The 22,541-nt window shown below is 46.9% G+C and overlaps 1 protein-coding gene across 2 annotated transcripts in view; it reads right to left on the reverse strand.

Moving 5' to 3' along the window:
- Nucleotides 1-22,541, reverse strand: part of LOC8038748 (cAMP-dependent protein kinase type II regulatory subunit) — a 199,943-nt gene that overhangs the window by 102,889 nt on the left and 74,513 nt on the right. The window contains exon 1 of one of the 2 annotated variants that reach the window (XM_042286867.1): nt 648-1,709. The exons of the other annotated variant lie outside the window; for it this stretch is intronic. Coding sequence (XP_042142801.1) covers nt 648-888 — 241 coding nt within the window. The 5' untranslated portion in view covers nt 889-1,709. Of the gene's footprint in view, nt 1-647; nt 1,710-22,541 lie in introns of those variants that run through there. 2 annotated transcript variants of the gene reach the window in all.

Consider the following 22,541-nt stretch of genomic DNA (forward strand, 5'->3'; position numbering starts at 1 on the left):
CGCCAGCGACGTTGCACAAACCACAGTTATTCCGAGTTCACGTACGCCAAAAAGGAAAAAGGAAACGCGACAATACCCGAGTTAGTGACTCGACCCAGTCTAATCATCCGTTATCACTATTACGTCACCATTATCGCCGGTGCAGATACGTTATTCGGGGCACGCATGCCGACCGCAGAATAGCTGATAGGAGCGCGTACATAGATAATAAGTGACAAGGCGAGCAGCGGCATGCACGTGGATTGCACACAAGATAACCTATTCTCCGTTTCACTCCGAGTCCGACCGCAACCGCAGCCGACGATCCGATGTCGCCAATCAAGCGGCCGATCAAAAGAAGGCAGCCGGCGAAAAAGCCTTTCGACCAAAGAGCCCGCCGACCAAAAAGGCAGTTGACCAAAGAGACTGACGACGAGTCGGTTTGACCAACGAATAGTGAGACTGGAAAGGAAACTTGAAGACAAAGCAAAGAGGGAAATAAGAAATTGGACAGCAGACGGCATCCCTTTTGCTTTGTCATCAAGTTTCCTTCCCAATCTCAGAGTTTAAACATCACGATTAATATACGCACATATATACGCCTGCATATTTGAGTTTTTTTTTTTTTTTTTTTTTTTTTTTCTTGTCTTTTTATTAGTTGTCTTTACCTGCAGTTTCGTCGGAGGCCGGCACTTCGACGGGTCGGTGTTCGACGGGCCGGTGTTCGTCGGGAGTCGACGGCGGGTCGTCGGCCGGCGGTGCATCCACCCGAATTTCGGGCAGAGTGGGTAGGGTCGGTCCGCCCCGACCGTTCGCGACACCCGGGGGGCGACTCTCGTAGCCAGGACTGTTGCGTCCGTCCTCGGACGGCAGCGTGAACGAGCGAGACTTGCGTCCGAAGAGCCGCATATTATCCCTCGGTCCGCAGTCACGGCACCACAATCACCACCACTCCCCCCTTTCCGATCAAAAAAGGGACACTCTCACGCACCGTCCCGAAGAATACCTAGTAACTTCTCCAACCGCACACACCTTTTTCTTCGACGAAATTAAACGTCAGACCGACTTCCGGAGTAGTCGCAACGCCTGCGACTTTTGACAGCTCTATCCGAGTCACTTCTCCGGCGTCACAAAGGAATCGGCGACAGTCGCGGCAGAATATCGTCAGTCCGGTGCGAGACGCAGCGCCTCCTCGAACAGGGCTCGAAGGTGTCACACTAGTGAGGTCGTCGATCCTTACGCCCGGCGATCGCCCCCTCACCAAAAAAGAAACACGAAAAACGGGCCGGGAATATCCTCGACGAGAAGAAGCAAGCGTCGATAATCCACTCGAAGACGACGGCCCCGATTCGCACACCCGCGCACAAGACGAGTACGAAAACAGACGTGTGGCGACAGCACCCAAGTATAGAAAAGGAAAACACACTACAGCGGCAGCAGTTGTAGACCGAACCAGCGTCGACGGCGGCGGAATGAAGGCTCGAGGTTTAAGAAGAACTCGCTTGGGCGCCGACGGGCTGTGCCGACTGCGCTCCCCGACGCCGTCGCCGGCGTTTGCGCGACGCTAAGCTGACGCTAAGCTACGCCGAAGCGAGCTGCTGCAGATGGGCACGCACGCACACGCGAAACTCGTTGGAGAGATCGTCGTCGCGACTGCCTGCCTGCCTGCCTTGCCTCGCGACCTCGACGACTTGCCGTCCGCTATCTCATCTCATCGGTAGGCCTTAGGTAGAAGGGAGGGAGCGAGTAAATGCGACTTCCTCTCTCTCTCTCTGACACTCTTTCTTCCTCCTTTCTCTCACTCTCTCTCGATCACGAAGTTCTACGCTACCGCGCTAACGGGCGGAAATTCTTTCTCTTTTTTCTTTGTGTTCGCTCTCCTTCGCACGTTTGATTTCTTCAGCGCACATCGCTGCCGCCGATACAAGCTTTACTCAAGGAGGAAAAAATGAGAGGGGTTGTCCGGTCGTCGGCGCACGATGCGCACGATGCGTGTGTACGGGCAATACCGACTAGAAGACAAGGCCTGCGCGCATGACGTCACTACTGGTGAAGTATCGGTGGAAACTTTTTTTAGATTAAAATATATGCTTAGCGCGAAACAATTGAAAAAGGCGGAATCCTCCGCCAGGTGGCGTAAAGGTCCTTCTCTATTTCCACGCGTGCGCTTAATAGTCGAACTTCGATCGAACCGTCGTTGACGAGTTGAGTCGGAAAACTTGGACAAAGTCGAATCTGGTCGACTCGCGATAAAACGCAGAGGGACGCTATGAGCCATTAAATCCAATCCAATAATGTCTGACTGACACGTGACCTTCGGAGGGGACACAGCGACCAGCGAAACAAATACTAATAAAAAGAATAAAAAAAACTCGAAAAAAAAAGTTTTTTTTTTTCCTCTTTGCTTAAAAAGCGGGGGAAAAAGAGGCCTTATTCCAATTTTTAACGAGCCTATTCTCCGAATTTCTGTAACACACGGTAAAATTGACATCAATCGCCACGTCCAAACTAAAAGTAATATCACACGTCATTGTGTCGGCAGTGCAGGCGGAGGGGAAAAAAATAATAATAATAGTTTCATTAGTACAAAGTGATTCACATACATTGATTACTGCCTCACGAAAGCACCTGCGTGCTTGTGTGTGAGAACAGGCAATCCATAAAAGAAAAGCAAAAAAAAAAAAAGAGAGAAAAACAAACGAGAGTAAAATACACAAATCTCAATTTTGACACCACATGTTACAAACTTAGCTTTATGTCATCGTTGCACATTACCGCGAAATAAAAGCATACAGACTAAATAAAGCATGTCACACGCTTTCCAATTACGTTCAAAAAAAAAAAATCTGTCTATGCTATTTGCCCTATACAATCATATATTTTCCATTGTACTTCGAACACACTTTACCATACAAGATTTGTATCGATCACAAAAGGAACGGTGCGATGACGAAGCAAGAGATAGAAAGTGGGAGGAAACATCACATAGTGCACGCGGTTGTCTGATGCCTCTATCCGTAGCGTGTAACATCAAATGAGCATTGTTCTGCTGCTCACTACGTATAGACCCTTTTAAATTCACAACTCCAGCGCGCCGCTCGCCCTCCCGCGGACGAACGAAGAACCAGACGAGCGGGGACGGCAGCGGCGGCGGCGGCGGCGGAAACGGTGGCAGGAACTGTCAACCTTGATGTGTGAAGCCGTTTTAACGAAAAAAGTGAGCGCGTTGAAAAAGAAAATCTTGTGCTCCGCCTTGCAACAGCCGTGCACGAAGGATTGGGATGTCGAATTTCATTAGGGACTTTTCGTGTATCGCATACGCTGCGGATTTCTGGTCTTGTGCATGGCCGCCAGCTCAATCTGTATACTCAACGTGACGGAAAACGCTCCCGCTAATAATGAAGAATTCTATAGTACGGTCTACGGAAAGTCTATTCTTTACCATAAGTAGGAGAAAACTCGTGGCGCAACGGTATGTCGAGCAATACAAATCGGGAATGAGTTCGCGTTTTAAGGCCGTTACAAGGAACATGACTATTTATTCCAAGCACTTACTTGCTTTCAGGTAATTACAAAGCAAATAAAAAAATGCTCGAAGCATTTCAAGCGCGTCTGTGTTAGCCAGCCGTTCGTGACGAGAGCTTAGAACGCGCAGTTTTGGCCAGAGGGACCGCAATGTTGCAAATAACGCGGTACAAAAATGTACCGTATATTAAAATATTTCTTTTTGATAGAGCGATAAAAAAAAAAAAAAAACCTAAACACGCCGATTATGTTAATAGGCAGTTTTTGCATAGCGTACGACACCCCTAAACTTCAGTTGGACGTACAGCGCACTGACGTTCAACCGGCGCTACCAACTTTCACGAGCGGCTTGTGCAACTTATTAAAATAGCTTAAGTAAGTGTAAGTGACTGTAAAAAAAGAAAAAAAAAGTAATCGGGGTTTTCTTGGCTTTCCTGCAAAACCACGTTTTTTTTTTTTTTTTTTTTTAGAGTGATGAGCACGGCAACGCTCCTGGCGCGCACTGAAAATTGTGCTTCAAAGGCGCAGTGCGAGCTTGAGGTTGTAATGCTACACCGCACGGTAGCCTGCGGTAATAAAATTTTATATCAATAAACATAGAGCAGTTTGATTACGTGTACACCAAAAACCGAGACGGTCAGCATCGAGTTCTGAGGCAGTGACGCGAAGACACCAATACTGTGAACGCTGCTCTTCCGAAGCTTGACGGTCACCTCGTGGCTCTCTTTTTAGAGCAGTAATGGCCAGGCAAAGTGCAAACATAATACCTTCATCATCCTCGAAAATATTTTGCAACAAACAGTAACGTGGCCGGTGCCTAAAACGCGTTCGCTCACGACAAAGCTTCGCAATTTGAGGTTTCTGCAACTTCTAAATAACAGCATGCTCGTTTTCCTAACGTGCATCAGCATGTCCGTCACCTGTAATATGATCCCTCCCTAACCGCTTCGCATTTGTAGGCAAATAAATCATTTTTAGCGCGCTGAGCAGCGTCAGCGAGCAGGCGCACAAAATATTCTGGAGAATCTATCCCCGTCTCTTCCGCCATCTTGGAACTACCTCCCCGCCACCTACAGGGCGTTGGAGTTGCGAATAGCCCATCGAGCAACAAAAGCAATCGTCATCGCTTGGACACGTATAGCGCGTCACTGAATTCGAGTCCTCGCCGACCGGGGAAGTTTCAGAAAGTTTAAAACAGATGATTGATAACCTAGTGCTGCCTGACATTTGCCCCTTGCGGATGCATGCGAACAAGCCGATTTGTTTGCCATCTATCGCGTATTTCCACGTTTTGGTGGTGTGTGCGATTGGAGAAGTTACGAGGTATTCTTCGCGACGGTGCGTGAAAGAGTGTCCTTTTCTTTTCTTTTTTTTTTTTCGAGATGGTTTATTACGACGAGGCGCGACGAAGTTTGCGAATCAAAGAGTATACGTTAACGATAATCTACGTACGGTCCGAGCTTCTTCGTGAGCAAAGAAAGCGGACATTATTGTAGATCTGTACCGCATTGCTCCTACCCAACTTCGAGGGGGGGGGGGGGGGGGGGGGGGAACGGAGCAAGAAAGAGAGAGAGAGACACACAGAGGGAGGGCAGAAAACGAGAGCGTTAGGAGGAGCGCCTTTCGTGCAGGGCAAAAAGCACATGCGTGGCATGCGTGCGTGGCGGATCTCGGAAAGAGCGTTTTAACGGGGACGACATCTCTCTCGCTTTTATTACTTTTTTTTTTTCCTTCATATTTTCTCGTAGTTTTCGCAATTTTCCGACTTGTCGGAGAATCCGAACAGCAGGCACGCCGAGGCCACGGCGGTCTCGACTTGACACGTGGCCTCGAGCTAAACGGGCACAACATGCCACTGTCCTCTTTTTTTTTTTTTTTTTTTGCGGTATTTTGTAGTGTTTGAGCCTATTATGACGACAGACAGTCGCGCGTAAAACCAAAAGCGCGCGTTGTTTGTTTTAAGACACGGGCTGGCGTTAAAAAGGCTGGCCATTAGCACGTTTGCCTTTCAGTGCGGGCGAGTCTGTAGGGAGGTATACCTAACTTGCGACTGCTCACCACGACAGAACACGACGCGTCGTTGGGAATTGGTGAGGGAATCGGCGTGTGACGTGAGGTACATTTTCCCGCTGTATTTAGAGGGGAAACTGAATTGGCTGTACATAGGGTAAGGTGACGTCGATTTCCCCGAGCCAAATTTAGCGGGAGAAACTGGACTGGAGTCGCCAGACGCGAATTTTCACGCCAAATTTAGCGGGCAACTGAATTGGGATGTATAGATCGCGTGACGCCGATTTCCCGAAACATCTATGAGCGAGAAAACGGAATTGACGCTTTGCAAGAAGACGCACATTTTCCGTTTAAAATTTTGCGGGGAAACTGAGTTCACGTACAGGTCACGGGCCGTAAACTTTCCCAAAGTGCGTAAAAACATTTCATATGTAAAAAAAGAAAGAAAGAAAACCGAGATCTCGATGCATTTATGGTATACGTGATTGGTTGAGCCGGGGAAGGCAAACGTGCAAAGAAGACGACCACCACCATGACGGCGCCATGTTTTTGCTACTCGATTATTCGAAGCGCAGTACGTCTGCACATTCGCAATGCCGAATGTGCCGAATGCCGAATGTGCTGATGAAACTTTAAGACAAAACGAGTTTTGTCTTAAAATTCCCTCAGCTAAAATCCACCACTTCAATGCACACTCAGTGAAAGTTTGAGCTCGCCAGGTGCAGGCGCAGATTTTTCCCGCTCGTTTTAGAGCGCAGAGTTTCGTTATGAACACCATGCATAGAATGGGATAGTTCGTGTATTGAAAATAGGATACGGTCGCAGTTTCTCCAAAGTAGTGCCACGGTTGGTCGCTATGCGAGCCGGACGCTGCGTGCATGAACTGAGCTCTTAGAGAAATGTCTAAGGGACGAAAAAATATCCAGTTTGTGACGTCATCAACTGGTCGCCATCAAAAGGGAACATATCGGGTACCACGTGAGTCAAAGCTATGTACTTTTATTTTCTCGTTTTTTAATGCGGTTTGAACATTTTTTTTTATTCTAGCTTTTTTTTTTTATTGTCTTATTCACTTCAAGAACAGTTCTAAAAAGACCGGATTTCTACGAAGCACGATTTTCCTTCTTTACGTGACGAGTCTAGATATATGCAGGAACATTTGGGATTAGCTGCAAGTTATTTTATCAAGACGTACAAGTTTCAAACGCCAAGAGCATCGCTTTCCCCTGGACATCCAAATCTTGGTGATAACTATACTTCGCAAAACGTATAAACTATGCGCAACTTTTTCTTCTTTTTTTTTTTTTTCCATTTCAAATGACGAGTACAGGAAGCCAGCAACTTCAGGGCACACGATAGTTACACGCACACCAACTCGCTGTTCGTACACAAACGAACGCCTTTGCCCCAAGCAGTTGTGCGCCACTCGAAAGCCTACAGCCGCAGCGAAAGTTTACGACCAGAGCGAGCCAATCAGCGCGCCAGAGCGAGGCGCGTGACGTCGTATAGCTGAAGTGCACTCTTTCCGCGGAGAGTTGTCACGTGGTTGGGTCCGTCGCTCCGATTGACTCGAGACGGGTGTACCGTTCGCTGTTTGCAAAGTTACGGCGAAACGAAGTTCAGTTCTCTGTTAGCGCCACCCCCACGGTCAATGTTGCCGCCTTGGGCGAAAGCCAATATCCAAGTCCAATCCAAAAGAGAGAAAAACATAATGGCGAAATCCCGAGTCGCACCATCTGGTCGCCAATTTAAAAGACAGCCAATTAGCAGAACCTTACGCTTTTTCTTTTTTTCGCTCCTTCCAACAACGCTGCTTCTCTCTCCCCATCTCGCTCCAGCGGAGCAAAGAAGAGGAAATGCTCAACATACCGCGAATCACAGAGAGAGGGAGAGAGCAAGAGAAAGTGACAAGCACATCCTTCGCAAACCTTCTTTCCCTCGCTTCGTTTGAACCCTCCCCCTCCCCCACCTTCCTTTCCCAGAGACACCGAAAAACCCATAAACTAATATACAAAAAAAAAAAAAAAAAGTCCAAGAGAAAACCCAAGCATCCATCGATCGTAGCGGCGACGTCTGTTGCGCCGCGACAGGATGACGTCACGCCGACGTCACGACCTCTGATCGTGACGTCATCGCGGCGTCGGCGCCACACGAGGCCAAGAGGGTCAGCAACCCATGCTTCTCCTGTCTCGAGGTGGAACGCAACCCGTGGGCGATTTTTTTTTTCTCGTTTTTTGCTTTGTTTGTGCGCGTTTGTTTTCTTTATCTCCATTCCGTCGTGCATCCCGATTCACTTTCGCCGCGCCTGTTTATACCGGCCGTTTCCTGGTGGCCACGCGGGGGTCACGACGAGAACGAGGTCTCGCGAGACCTCCATCTCCTGCGTGGCAAAAGTAGCCACCGCAGCAAAAGCAGACGTACTGCGTGTCTTCGCGTCTGTTACGAGGTTTTATGACTTTGTCTTGACTGCCGACAAACACGTGGCTCGCAAACACACAACTCAAAGCTTCTTTCTCTTCATTTTCTTTTTTTTTTTACTTATTTTTGCTATAGGAGAAAATGAGGGCTTGTTCCCGGTAGCAGACGCCATTCGTCTTTGCGTATTCGTCGTTGACTTCGTGTCGACCGCCGTGTTTCCCATTGAAAGTTTCCGAAAGTCACGGCTTTCTTTTATTGGGATGACGACAACCTCTGAAACTTCGTCATCAAGTCCCGACTACTAGCGTTACTTTTGGACGTAAAGTGTGAATTCGGCGACGCGCTGTAAAATTTCGCAATTAACAAAAAAAAAAAAAAAAAAATTCGCAATTTTTTTTTTTAAATTGTGTTTGAGGGTAACATGGGTGTTTTGTGGCGGATTACGAGGTGCGGTAGCTGTAGTACCGCGTTCAATATTTTTAAAGGTTACGCCAGATTCCTCGACTTCAGTCATCCTATCTGGCGTGGGGATGGCGAGGAAAAGACACGGTGGCGCCATCTACCCGGGAGCCTCGGAACAGTTCCGATCTGCGCACATCACTGTCTCATCTTTCGAGCGTTGTTCTTTCACCGCGTGGGCTCGCGATACCTCCCGCGATGCCGTAAGCGACCATTTGTCAGAGATGGTGCGTACAGATTCCAACTCGTAAATACTACAAGAATCTTTCAGCCTAGTTATAGGCACCATTCCAATATTTACAAGTCCTCAGTCCAGCGTGCGAACTTCTCATCCCAGCACGCGTCTGTTCGTCGCTTCGCAAAACGAGCAAATCACGCGCCATACGCAGGAACACTGAAAACGGAACCGGTAACAAATAACCCCCTTTTTTTTTTTTTTGAGGGGGGGGGGGGGGGGGGCAGGATTATATTTTGACGCGCTTCGTTTCCCACTTTCCTCTTTAATGCCCTCTGGACGATTAATCCGGGGTCACAGAGCTTACACATCACACAAAAGGCAGTTTGCATAGGGATTCGAATGCGAGTCACCGCGAGATCCGTGCTTCGAATGCCCCAGGGCACTGAGTTCAAGGAGAAATCTTGGCGGGCCGCATTCGAACCACAGACATTGCGGTGACTCGTGTTAGCAGACTGTGTTTTGCACGATGGCATGAGCAGCAGTGCGTGATCCCTGGTTTAGTGCCCGAATCTCACTGGAGCGACAAACAGCCGACAAGCATGCGCGCGCGAAGGTACTCCTTTTGGGCAGGCTTTCAGTCTCTCGGGCTCGTGAAGCGAGCACGAGTGATTGCGAGCCCGGCAAAGGTATCCTCGCGCGCACGCTGGACGTGCACGAGGCTTGTCGGCCGTTTCTGTTTGTCGCTCCGGTGGGACTCGGGCACGACAAGATCAGCGACAGGCGATATGTGTTTTTCGCCGCACAGTCCTTTTTTGCTTTCGTCTCAGTTTCGGTGGTGCCAAAGATAGAATCCCGCGCCGACGTACCTTCCTGCCGTTCTATAATCCCGTCAGAGGCTATCCGGTCTGTACGGAACACTGACCTGCGCAGAGTCCTCGGTAACACTCTCCACATCAATGGGCCCGTGGGCAGACTGTGAGCATATACTGATTCAAATTGAACGCGAGTCCGAAACGAACGCTAACGCAGAGCTTGCATTCGATTCGCGCGTCGCATGAGGCTAACGTCTACAGAATGTGCATGGATGGATGGATGATAATGGCCGTACCCTTTATAAAGGGCGGTAGCTTGCGCCACCTAGCCTAGGAACAAAACAAAAAATGGGTTTCTTCCCCTTGCCCTTCTATAAGCCGATTAAGTTGCTTGTCCATAGAGTTATTACAATGTACTCCAGAGGTTCAAGTGGCGCTAGTGTGCTCACGCAAATTGAAGCAGGCAGCAACCAGTCGAAAGTTGACTTCCGGTAATGCATTTCTACGGGAAAAATTGAGTGCATTTTCTCCCTGCGCTCGATCATAAGAGCAAATATTCCGAATGACTCATACGTACTAGGTAGCTTAGAACACTTCTCAGTCAGGCCGACGAAATAATTGGTCAGTTACGGCGTTTCTCTGTCAAGTTCATCGCCTTAAAAACGGTGCTTGGTACGTGTATTTATGTGCACTGTCGGACACTGCTAGCGCGAACACGACGTCGGCGCTTTTCAGCATGAGGGATATACGTGCAAAACGAACGAAGGACATCTGGAAATTAAGGTAGACGGCAAGAACTGTGCAGTAATAGTGGATCAGTAACTACCCGTGCGTGTACGATCAAAATAAATTGAAGGCCACGCATTATATTTCGTTCTTAAATAAGTAAGTACCGCTTTATTCTTTCTGCTCTGTGCGAAGATGCCTGTTTTACGTTGGAAACATCACCCGCACGCTCGAAATATTTGAGAACAAGTGCCCGATAAAAGCTCTCCGGCAGAGGAAACAATACAGAGACATTTCTTATGGCCCACGTGTACTTTATTTTTTACGTTTTTAATGTTTTTACCCGCTCATAAAGTGCCCGACGGCGTCATTTTCATACAGTGACAGGACTGGAATATTAGCCATATATAAGTGCCACCGGAATGCTGGCGAACCTCGAACACACTCTATATTTCTTTGGATCGTTATTTTGCTTGGAATCGTCTGTCGTTTTTACACACCTGCTGGGGAACACATGTTTGGGACTGAAATGTAGAGAAGTTGAACATCGTTCACTGATGAAGAAAAATGTGCTAACTAAAGCAATTACACTTTTACAATATTAATCAAGAAACATGCTATTCGGTACGACCCAAATAACCAACATGTTCCGTGTTATTTTCCGGCGAAGAGACAAAATGCACGAGGGTTTTCCCATAGGAATGCACAGGAGCACCGCAAAAGTAGACTGGTTGCTGTCTGCTTCAATTTGCCTCCCGGAAGTCGCATAGACACTAGCGCCAGTTGAACCTCTAGCGTACATAACTCTATGGCTTGCGCTCAGTATTTTTGAAACTATTACCAGGCAGTGTGGTATATCACCAGGATAACGCTAAGGAAATAATATATATATATATATATATATATATATATATATATATATATATATATATATATACCCCAGCACCAGGCCCACTGTAAGACAGGGTCGTTGAGATTTTGGGCCGGAGGCACAGAGGAGGAGAATCCCAATTTTCCTCTGCCCCGCCTGTTCCCAGCTGAGCTAGTTAGTTTTACTTCATTCAATTTTCCCGGGATAATTTCCCCCAATCTCCTAACCTCCCCTTTGTGACTTGTGATCCTTTTCTCCTCCACTCTTCACCAGCAAAACGCAGAGCCCCGGCTTCGTGATGATGATCATGATGATGAGTGGCCATGACCGAACTTCTGAAAGAAAAATGGCGACACGGAGTGGATGCTTGTATCTGCCACTGCCAACTGCACGATCATAGGCGTGCCATATTGAACGGCCGCCGAACGGGAAAGACGAACGATTGGCGTACCGCCCATGCGTAGTTTCATGCTAATATTTCTGCGAATGTATAAACAAAAAAAGAAAAAAAAAAAGCCTGCACATCAATCTTACGGATTACATTTATTATTTTAATCCTTGTCGTGTATCATAATAGTAGAAGGTCAGCGAATGACGAAGTATGCATACATATAGCAAGAAAGAAAAAAAGAAATATGTATTCTTTATTCCACTTTTTTGCAGCGACCTTGTCGCCACCATGCGGCCTGGGAGGATTTCTTTCTATCTTTGGCCGCACGACGCTTAAAACAGGCACAGGCTACGTCTCGTAGTGCTCCTAATATCAGCGAGATGTTGGCCTTGCGCCACCCTGTAAACCGAATCAATAAAGACATCTTAATTCTGTTCACATTTCACTGAGGAAGCGGGCTTACCGTCCCCGATTGCGCAAAAATGGAAGCCAAAAAAGAAAAACAAAAAGTCACCTCATAAAAAATCTCGCGTTTATATCCTTTTCTTTTTTTGCAATTCTTGCGAAAAGCGAGATTCTTCGCCAAAAACGTCAACAATATAAATAATAATAAATAGAAAAAAACAAAAAAAAAACAAGCACACATTTTTAATTTCGGAAACTGAGGATGGAACGGAGAAGCCGATTATAATCTCGTCCCTCGTTTTATCCTTTGTAACCCCTATTAATTTATTGCTAAAACAAAGAAAAAACATTTTTCATGCGCAATTGTGAACACTGCGTCTGGCAGAGGAACCTGTGTTTGAACATTGACCAAAAACACGTGTGCGCATCCGCAATTTTTTTTTTTTTTTTTTTTTTTATAGATAAAACGCGGTTTGATGACGGCCTTTTTAGTCGATTGTAAATAGGCTGTAAATTTTCCGGTGTTTCTTTATTAGAAAAATCGACGGGACGTTTTACGGTGTTAACTTAATTTTTCGAAAGCTCGGCGTATTTCGATGAACTACTTCGGACGGACGCTAAAAAATTGTGATTATCGACGAGGAAAAGAAAACTCATAAAAATATAACAGTTCGAGTCTAAGAGCACAGGATTCGGACAAAAACAATTCTAGCAGGAGCCACAAATGTCAAAAAATCGGTGTTTTTGTTTTTGAGTGAACAATGCACCGTGCATCTGTCCAGCAGCTGTACACATTTTTTTAGTCCATTTATTGCGAACACTTTCTACGTTGCGCTGTACATATACCGCTCTGTCGGGGAAGATGACGTACAGGATCGCGTTCACATCGCCTTGTGTTGGTGGATGAACATCGAGTTCTGGGGGAAAACAAGCTGGAGAGAGCTCCCTTCTATTGGCGACTTCAGCGAAATCGACGGCATCCTAGCGGCCAGAACGGAAAACTCTGGCGGCCAGTTCGCTCGCCAGTCTTCTCGGGCGAATCGGATATTCCGAACGTGCGGCGGTCTAGACACGAAGCGGTGAAAGAAAGTAGGAAAACACGCGACGAAAATCGCGTAAATTGTTCGATCTCCTCGCCAACGGCGACCGTACATCTCAACCACTTCCCACATAGGGATTGAGAAGGAAGCACTATACTGTTCTGCCCGGCGTTTTAGCATAAACCTTCGAAGTCCTACAATCATATCCGAGAATACGAGCTCGACATCATCGTGGCCTGCTCGGAGTTAGGCGAAGCAAACTGGTTAGAAACTTCTCCATACAGTAGGGTACATACACAGTATCTCTCGCGCGTGCATAGAGGTAAAACATACAAAAAAAAAAACACTTTCAGCCTTTCCACTCTGGTGAAGAAGGAAGACCAGCGGAGCTGTGCAATGGAAAGTAATCGTCGGCCGCAAGTCAGCAAGCCAGAGTGGAAAGGTTGCCGCCATCTATGAGCGACGCCGCCAATCAGATACCCGGCTTGCCGCCGCCGCTCATAGATGGCGGTAGGTGTCCAGAGTTCGGTGTCTTATTTTTCTGAGGGGAACACGATCCCCGGGGAAACAAGCCCTTAACAGCTCTGCTGTAAAAGATTCCCACCCATACATGTTTGATCACAAAGGCACGGTGCCGAATATGAAACACGAGTGTGAGCCGAACACTAACGCAAAGCACTCGTATCCAATCCGCGTCCCGCGTCTTTCGACGAGGCCTAAAAATGCGGTACTGTGGCGTGGCTATCTGGGAGGTGTTACTCCCACTCGCAAACAGCGCACGACGCTGCGCCTTAATGTTGATATATCGAGTGTCCCTGGAAATTCGGCGACCAAACTCGGCCCCGCCGTTTTAACGTTTCATCAACAATTCAACGAGGTTCCAATTTTTGTTTGTTTCTTTTGTCAACAAATCACGTCGCACGCTGAAAACATACAAGGACGCAAGTAAACAAAAACAATCCCCCCCTTCCCCCCCCCCCCCCCCAAAAAAAAAAAAAAACAACAAACAAAAACAAACGGCGCATGCGTGGACGTTAGTTTTAATAATACTACAACTTTGTTTTTCTGCTTTTCTTTTTTGCGAGGAAGCATTTCCTGGTAGACTAACGAGGCCCTTGCGTGCTTGTACTAAGGAACACGGACATTTCGTGTCGTGAAGCCGTAGCTGTTTCTGTCTTTGTCGGCGACAAAGTCCATACACGCACAAGACCAAACAAAAAATCTTTAAAACAGGCGTAAGAAAACATAAGAAATCAGAGAAGCACGAACAGCATGTTCACATTCGGGCCTGTTGTCCGATGATCACCGAGACAGTCAGCAAACTGAAGAACATCAATGTATTGCCATGGAAAGACTATTGGGAGGCGCAAGTTCGTCTGCTTCTTGCACAGGGGTTGCGATGACGTCAGAAGGACGCCGAGCTCTTATTGGCTGATCGAAACAAATAGCGGGTAGACCTCGAGGCGTCCAGCATTTAAGGTCTACTCGCTATCCTTTCACGTCATGTTTTGTAATGTATTTGTTTTGTTTTGTATAGATTCTTAGTTTGGGGTGAAATTGTGTCATTCCTCATTTATTTGTTTTGCTACCGTTGCTGCCAAAAGGGTGGCATGGCCCCGTCAGGCATTTATGCCTTTTGCCATGTCACCTGGGACATCTCTGTACAGTTATGTCTTAAATTAAAAAGTTATCAATCAATCAATCAATCAATATAAGCCAATCGGAGCTCGGCGTCGTTCTGACGTCACCACAACTCCCGCGTAAGAACCAGACGACTTGCTCTCTGCATAAGATCGCAAAGAAGCCTTCAATTTGTAATCCCGTTCGTAAAATTGTGCTACACGGGCGCGATTAGACCACGGTGATAGGAATCCTTCAGGTGGCGCCTAACGCTGCGCCTCCGGCCGAAGAGCCGTTGTGGTGAAGAATAGCCACCAGGGGGCGCCACCAACAACACCGAGGCAAAATGGCTAGGTGGCGTAAGCTACCGCCCGATCCAAAGGGCTCAGCCGTATTCATCCATCCATCCATCCATCCGTCCTTTTTGTGAGCGGGCTGCAACGCTGCGCAGTTTTTCGCGGTTATCGTTTTGTACAACTAGCCAGTTTCAGTTTTCGGCAATGGGGAAGACGTGCTTCGTTCCACGCTGCAACGCGGGGTATACAAAACGTGAACGGAGAAACTGTTCCTTTTTGCTACTCCCAAAAGAAGAGGACCGCCTAAAGGCATATGGCCATATGGCGTAACGCGACAACGCGAGAAGATCGCCTGCTGCTGCCGACAGATTTTTGGTCTGCGACAGACATTTTGAGTATTGTGAGCAAATCGTGGAAAAGCGTCTATTCAAGGGCCACGTCCTCGTAAATGCCAACAAAATTTCCGGGCCAACCCTGCTGCCTAACAAATAACAACGTGGAAAAAAAAAAATGCGAGCGGTATTATTTTTAACACAATTAGTTTTACTTCAGTTGAGAATGCAACAGTAGTGCACCATTACTTTTTGTTCGTCCAATGTTTCCCTTTGTTTCTAATTAGTAAGGGGTGTTTACTTTCGGAATTATGTTAACAAATTAGATCTTCGTTCAACAACAACAACAAAAAAATATCCATAGATCGAAGCATATTTCTGCCGAGTCTCTGCGTCACTGCGTTTGTGCACCGGAACTAACGTTCAATGAGTCCTTTCGCAGCAGGGCAACTTCATTATAGCATTTTAGCAGACATCTGGGCTTAACGACGCGATATAAAAAACACGCCACCCAAAAATCACTTTTCAATTTCATGCATTAGTGAGTAAGCGTGGTGCATGAACATACGTACGCCAATACCGCGTTGTTGTTGTTTTTTTCCTTTATCTTAAAGTAGACTTGTTTGAGCAAACAAGGGGAGCGTTTTGCTTGCTGTGGAATCGGGGTGTACTTAATAAGCAAATAGCATATACCGTCACTACAACAGGACTTCAGCGTCCCATCCCTCGCGATCGATTCTGAGCACTTCGCATGCCGATACAGTGCGCTGGAATTCGATGGCCTGCTCCGTGTAACCACTCCAACGTTTACCATACTGCAGCCCAATGCGCGGTCTGAACAGTCCAGAACGGACGAGGTTCTCACTTTGAAGAGAAAAAAATCAGGCCTGTACACACAAAAAAAAAAAAAAAAAAAAAAAAAAAAAAAAAAAAAACCTAAAGTGACACCGGTTAGATACCCTTCTTTAGAACGGTTAATCGCCTCACATGGCATCAGGAATATCCACCGCCGCTTTAAAGTGACAAAGTTTAGCGCGCGTACAAAGCTTCGCAGAGGTCTCTGAACGCTTCACTCCCCTGTGTAGCAGACGACCTTCGTATAGGCCTCGACGACCCTGGCGCCATCTGGTGGCGCGCGTGAGAAACGGTAAGTTGGACGCCTCCTGAGACGGCGTTACTCCACCTGAGCCTTCTCACACCGTGGTTTAGGCAGTAAGAAATTTGGGTGTCCCAATGGAAATTATGGTGTCTCAGCTGTGGACGAGAAATTTAGCCGGTGCAGTACATCTGCTAGTCTGTTTTCTTTTTGTTTTTGTTTTGTTTTTCTGCGTGCATTACGCAGTAGTGATACAGGACCGCACGCCCGCGTAACGGTGCTTGTCTAGATCGAAACGTATATCCTGTTTGCGAACAACGAATATTAACGGGAGCGGCAGTATGATGCACCGCGGTTACGGAGTTCTGTTCACACCGGATCATTGCATCCTGTTTTGCTCATTGCCACGTAAAAAAAAAAATAAAAAATAAAAAAAAAATAAAAACGAACAACCAAAAACCTCTCATCTTACCTCTGCATACATTCCGCAGGATTACAGTAACGAAAGACGTAGCAACGCAAAAACGCGGTTGCTTCATCGAGTCGTGTTTCTGTTTGCGGGCTGAGTGTTAACATCGCAATGAGTTGATGTTCTGCCATCACCTCAGCATACCTTGCTTTACACACACCAACCATGTAAACAAGCACTAGTTAAAAAAAAAAAAAGATGGCGTCCTATCCCGTTCGTTCATCAAAACTGTTCTCGAAGTGGCACTAAATGACGTCACGGAAGCCGGAGTGTGTCACACTGTCGGATGTAGCGATCCTGGCGGTCGGTGCTACAAGTCCCGGTAGAAAGCAGGAGCGAACGCGAGTGTCGCTGTCGTCGCAGCGTCCAGGCGTCTGCCACACATGCCAGCACCGCTGCTCTGATGCCGCCAGGATCGTGGCCGGCGATAGCGTGACGTATCCGTGACGTCACAAGGCGGAAATCGAGGGGCAAGTTTTATGGACGCGGTAAACGAAGACGCGTTCCCAGGCGCCGTAGTAGCGGCAAATCAACGTTTGGTCGTGACGATACTTCTCCAGAACGATGAGGAACTCTATCGGTGTAAATCACATTTCCAGAATGTGTTTCTTTCAAGAACACTGTGTGCAACAATAGAAGCGCTAACACGACTTCGGCGCTCTTTCGCATTTTACTGGGCATAAAACTGTTCCCCTGAAGTTGTAGCCTAAAGAAATAATCAGAAAATCGGCCATGGTTCGTTCCCGCTAGCGGTGTCGCAAAGCTGCATCGGCCCCCACAACGTGTTCTTATTTCACTCACAGCTAATAAAACAACCCAAAGCTTCCTAAAAAAAAAAAAAAAAGAGAAGCCTAACTTAGGAAAATATTTTTATTTAAAAACAAAAAAAACAAAAAAACAGAAGGTTTAGGATAACGCTATATGTTATATTTACGTTCAAGAACGCCCGAAGAATATTTCCAGAAAGTTCCGTTGGTTTTTACAGCACAGTTGGTTGCCATGAATCATTTTTGGCGCCTGCGTTACATGAAAAATACTAATCTGGACACTTTCCATATATATACTTTTCGCAATTTCACTTTTTATTGTAACTTTGATAGATCAACAGTTTCATAATAGAACTCAAGAAAGGCTCCTTTTTCGTCTTCCAGGAATGCAATTTAGTGAGAAATCAGCATGTTAATTTTGTTTCTCTTTTACTTAATTGACTCCTATAACAAAACAAATATATATATATATATATAAAGACCTTGTCGACGACCTGGAGGCCGTGAAACTTGCCTAACTTTGTAAAGCCATGTTCAATGTTTCCACCAACAGCCCCCCCCCCCTCCCCCCCCCCCCCCCCCCCCCCGGCCTTTTTCAGTTTTGATTTACTTAAAAAGAAAAGACGACAAAAATAAGTTCAGAAAAGTCTATTTCATTCTAAATATAGCTGTGAATAAAACAGCATAATTCCTCAATACACCAAGCCTCGAGAATTCCAAGGAATTTTGACACCAAGAAACAATCTAACTACAGTACTTACTATGGCCCCTTCTCCCCCTAAAACAAGCAATAAAAACCGCGTCTTTTTTCATTTTTTTTTTTTTTTTTTTCAGATTTATTAGGTGAAAACTTTTTGCAAACAAGAGGCAACAGAAACTTGTCTTTCTCGAGGTATCATGGTTCAAATATCTTGGGAATACCGCCTGCAACTTGACACGAACTTAATCCCTATTAGCACCGATTAATAAGGCAACATTCCACTAGGTGTTTCCTAAATCACAAATTGAACCGCGGTGATAAATATTCCAACAAAGCCTGTCGGACGATTTTAATGATGAGTGCGCGCCGTCGCTCATAGACGGCGCTACCAAACACAACCTTCCCGTCTCTGCTTCCTTTGTTTCTGTCTCTCTCTACTAAGCTTCCTCCCTTCCCCTACCATCCCCCACACGCACACACACACACACTCGTCAAGGTGCACAAGGTCGCTGCGTCGGCTGCAGCAAGCGGGAACGGTTTGTTGAATGGACCTGCCGCCGCCTTGACAACTAACGCCATCTGGCAGCTTTAAGAAAAACTACAATCCCATCGCGTCCTTCGCCGAGACGCAAATGCATCGGAAATCTCCGAGCTAAATGAAATTGAATTAAAATTGTAATTACCTAGTTACAAAAGTAGTTAATTCTAATTATAGTTACTACTGGACAAAAACAGATCCTTACAGTTATTCATTACATTCTGACACTACTGCCATTATTTCAACCCTGCTGTCTCTACTCGGTTTGAAAAAAGAAAAAAAAAACTCTTTTTATCAGCGTTTAGGGGGTGCGAGTTGCATTCTAATAAGGTGGATATCAATTTATTATCGCGAAAATATTCTCCACCACGAGGACCTCCCCTAAATTCTTATAATATAATCGTAGGATAAAGAGCCGAGTTCTGACCATGAAGGAAGTTGTTTGGTTTCTTCTTGCCACGCGAGTTCAATAGAGCACTAAAGAGAATAGACCCTTTCCGAAATTCAGTCTGGCCACTTTGATCACTATCATCATCTGTGGAACGGCATCTGTGCCATACGAATGGCGGCCTTCTAGTGACTGATAAACATGGAGAATAGAAGGGTAGGAGAGGGCATGACGTCAGCCGCGTAGCCTCCACAAGCCATGCTCCCTTGACGCCTCGCCTCTTTCTCATATTCCTCCTTACTCTCCTCACTCACCATGCCAACGTGACCACATCACGTGACCGTAGCTAGCCTTCGTCTTACTGTAGGCTACTAGAATACACCACAGTCTAGCCTTCGATCTGATAAAACGTACCGGACGGAGCGCGCGCAAGCCTGCAAGGAGTCCTTCTACAATCAACCGTCCATCTCACACGTGACTTGTCACGCGCACCAATCGCCAGAGAGATCTGCGGTCACGGTGGGCACAAAATCGTTTAAACTTTTTATGACTAGGCTTCACCAATATTGCAACGTGCCCCCTCCTAGTACTTCTAACCTCCTTGCTGATAAAGGAAGACGTTGAAGATGCTCCTAAGCGGATATTGCGAGGCCTGTACGTTCGGGGGTCAGTACGAAGCGAAGTAGGGCTGGAACACAAGAGCTACGTAAGCGTTTATTTCTAATTGCTCAGATTCAGTCAATCTGTCGTGGTACACAATCGGCTTTAAAGCATTTTGGTGTATAGAATTTTCTCGAGGCATCTCAGTGGGTTGGAGCTTTGTTCTGAATGCACGTTCTTGGTCACCATCGACCTGAAAGTGATCGAGAAAGAACTCACACTGAACAATTCCTCGCGTGCCGTCGACTTGCGAAAGTGACGGTGCCGATACAAGTTCATTTCCGCCATTGATAGGGCAAAACCTAAACTGCTTTACGAACCACCAGATGGCACTGAATTTCTGAAAGGGTCTATAATGGGAATTTAGGTGCTTGCGCTGCACGTGCTAGCGCCTGCAGCAGTAACTCTTCGAAATAAAAAATCTAAACCAAATGCACGAGCGTTCCTCAACGCCTCATTTAGTTATTCGAATTTTTTACACGGGGAAGGCGAGCACGTGCAGCGCGTGTACCCACGTTCCCGGAATTCTCCTCGGTGGACGGGTAATTTACCGAAAGGTGTATCGAAAGGAAAAGAAACGTTACTAAAACACTCAGTTGGGAAACTCCGATAGAGACAGCTTTGAAAAAGTGGCCCCAAACTGTCTCCGAGCACCGAGCTAATGACGAACACAACGCCACCATTTCTCCCGCAGCGGCCACTCGAGGAACAGCACGTGACTACTATTTTGGCTTTAAGAACAGATACAGCGGTAGAGTGCCACCCCGTCTCCCCGGCGGACGCGCCGCGTTCACCTATCGAAGTTAAAATGCACCTAGGGCGGGACGTGCTACCTGAAAGGCCGGCTGAGGCATGGTTGTATAAAAACAATATTAATTGTGCCGCAAAACCCTGCGAACTAAAGATTTTAAAAACATAACGCGCCCCTCTTTTTGTACTAAAATCCAATAAATTTTATACAAAAAGAGTCTTTCGTTTGTTTTTACGCAAAAACAGGCTTTCAAAAAGCTCAAGGTGACCACAGTACAGACAAACGAAAAAGAGTGGCGCTGTTGTCGCATTTAGCTCGGTCTCGGTGGACGCCAGCGGCCCAGGTTTCGACGGCGAGTTTCCCAACTGAGTGTTTTAGTAACGTTGAGGAAAAGTGAAAAAGACGCCGACTTCCTTCGTCTCAGTAAAGAAGGGAGGGTTCTGCACATGCGCAGCTCTTCCTCTCGCAGCGGCGAAAGCTCTAACTTCAGTTGATGACCGGAAGAATGGTTGCACCGCCTCTCCTGCCTCTTCCGCGTCTCGGATCAGCCGCGGAGAAGGCGGGAAAGGTATCGCAGCTCCCATTCCACCCACCAACCCTAGTTGGAGTTTTTGTCACTTGGTGTCGTCCTTGTGTGAAAAAAGGTCCGTTGAACTACTTTTGGTAAAATTTATTATTGCCTCGCAATTACAAGTTGGTCGGAAACTAGGTAAATTACAGTAATCCAACTACCGCCATTGAATTATACCACCAAGGGCCCCCGAATAAGAAAGGTAGCGACATATCCCCTCCCCTCCAGCGCGCACACTTTTTTCCTGTTTATCGATTTTTGGCAGTAGCTTCCACCATTATTATCCCAAGATATCAGGCGTCATCTCTATAGGGAGTATTCACTGGCGGTCATAGCTGTGTGCGCGACTGCTGATAGCGAGCTTCCACGGTTCTTTTGCAACGTGCATTCCACACCATTAAGATTGCCGGTCTACGCAGCTTATCAATGTAAGCTCGTTCTGAGCATGCGCTCTAAACAGCACCCTCAAATATGGCATCCAGTGAATAGCCCCTATCGACGCTTTTAGGCAGCTGTGCATGGGCGCAGCCATAACCGACCTTCAGTTTTCCTATCCTCTTGTTCCGTTCGCTTCACTTCATCATCGCCATAGCAGGACAGGTTATTGCCACTAGGTGCCACTGTGTCCATCTCTTTAGCATAGGCCTTTCTGGAGGCTCGCCAACGCCCGCTTCAGTGCCGCGGCATCTCGCTGAGACAAGAGAAGGTTAGCGTGTGACGGCTCAATCTGGCGCGTGCTTAAACCGTCTACACGCTCAGTTTAATCGAAAGTCACAGCGAAGTACAAGGCCGAAAGACACTCAAGCGCATATACACAGACTGAAACCGTATTGCCACGGCGACGGGTTTCTGGATCTGATTGGATGAGTTGCGAAGGGAGCACCCAAATAAAGATGCTAAGAGCCGCGAAGCTGTGCTTCTGACGTTTCTTAATTGGAGGGTCCACGGGGTCTTAGCCTCCGCTCTGGGGGCACAGCCCTCCCCCTTCTCCTTCGCGCACGCTCTTTTATCTATGTATATCTTTTCTCTCCGGGGGGATGCCGTTAGTTAGCCGTATAGAGAGGCTTTAGGTATGGGCGCGGACCGTACGAAAAAAACCCGAGCGAGCGTGTGGTTTAGAAGGGCTGCAGCGCCATTGACCGGAAAAAAGCTCAACCTTTATTCAGGCTACGGCGGTTGTTAAATTTTTCTCGCGACTCCCCCGCTTGACCGGCAGTCGCTGATCAGTAAAAATTGTAGAGGCGTTATGCTACAGAAGTCGAAATCAAGCGGGGCTGAAACCACCTGGTTGAGCGATCAGTTTTCCGGGCGTTTGATAAGAAGTAAGCGAAATATAAAAAAAAAAAAAAAAAAAAAAACACGACAACTGGTGCTCTATGAAATAAACTGAAGACCGCTTATTGTTTTTATTCTACAACCCGACCACTCGACGCACAATAACTGCACTGTCCACTCTACAATCGCTCGCTCTCGCCCCTTGTATTATGAACGCCGGGAGCCTGATCCGAAAACAGCGCTGAAATCGGCGTTGGCACCGCA

Source organism: Ixodes scapularis, unplaced genomic scaffold (genome assembly GCF_016920785.2).
Source record: "Ixodes scapularis isolate PalLabHiFi unplaced genomic scaffold, ASM1692078v2 PGA_scaffold8__174_contigs__length_109621045, whole genome shotgun sequence".
Lineage (NCBI taxonomy): Eukaryota > Metazoa > Arthropoda > Arachnida > Ixodida > Ixodidae > Ixodes > Ixodes scapularis.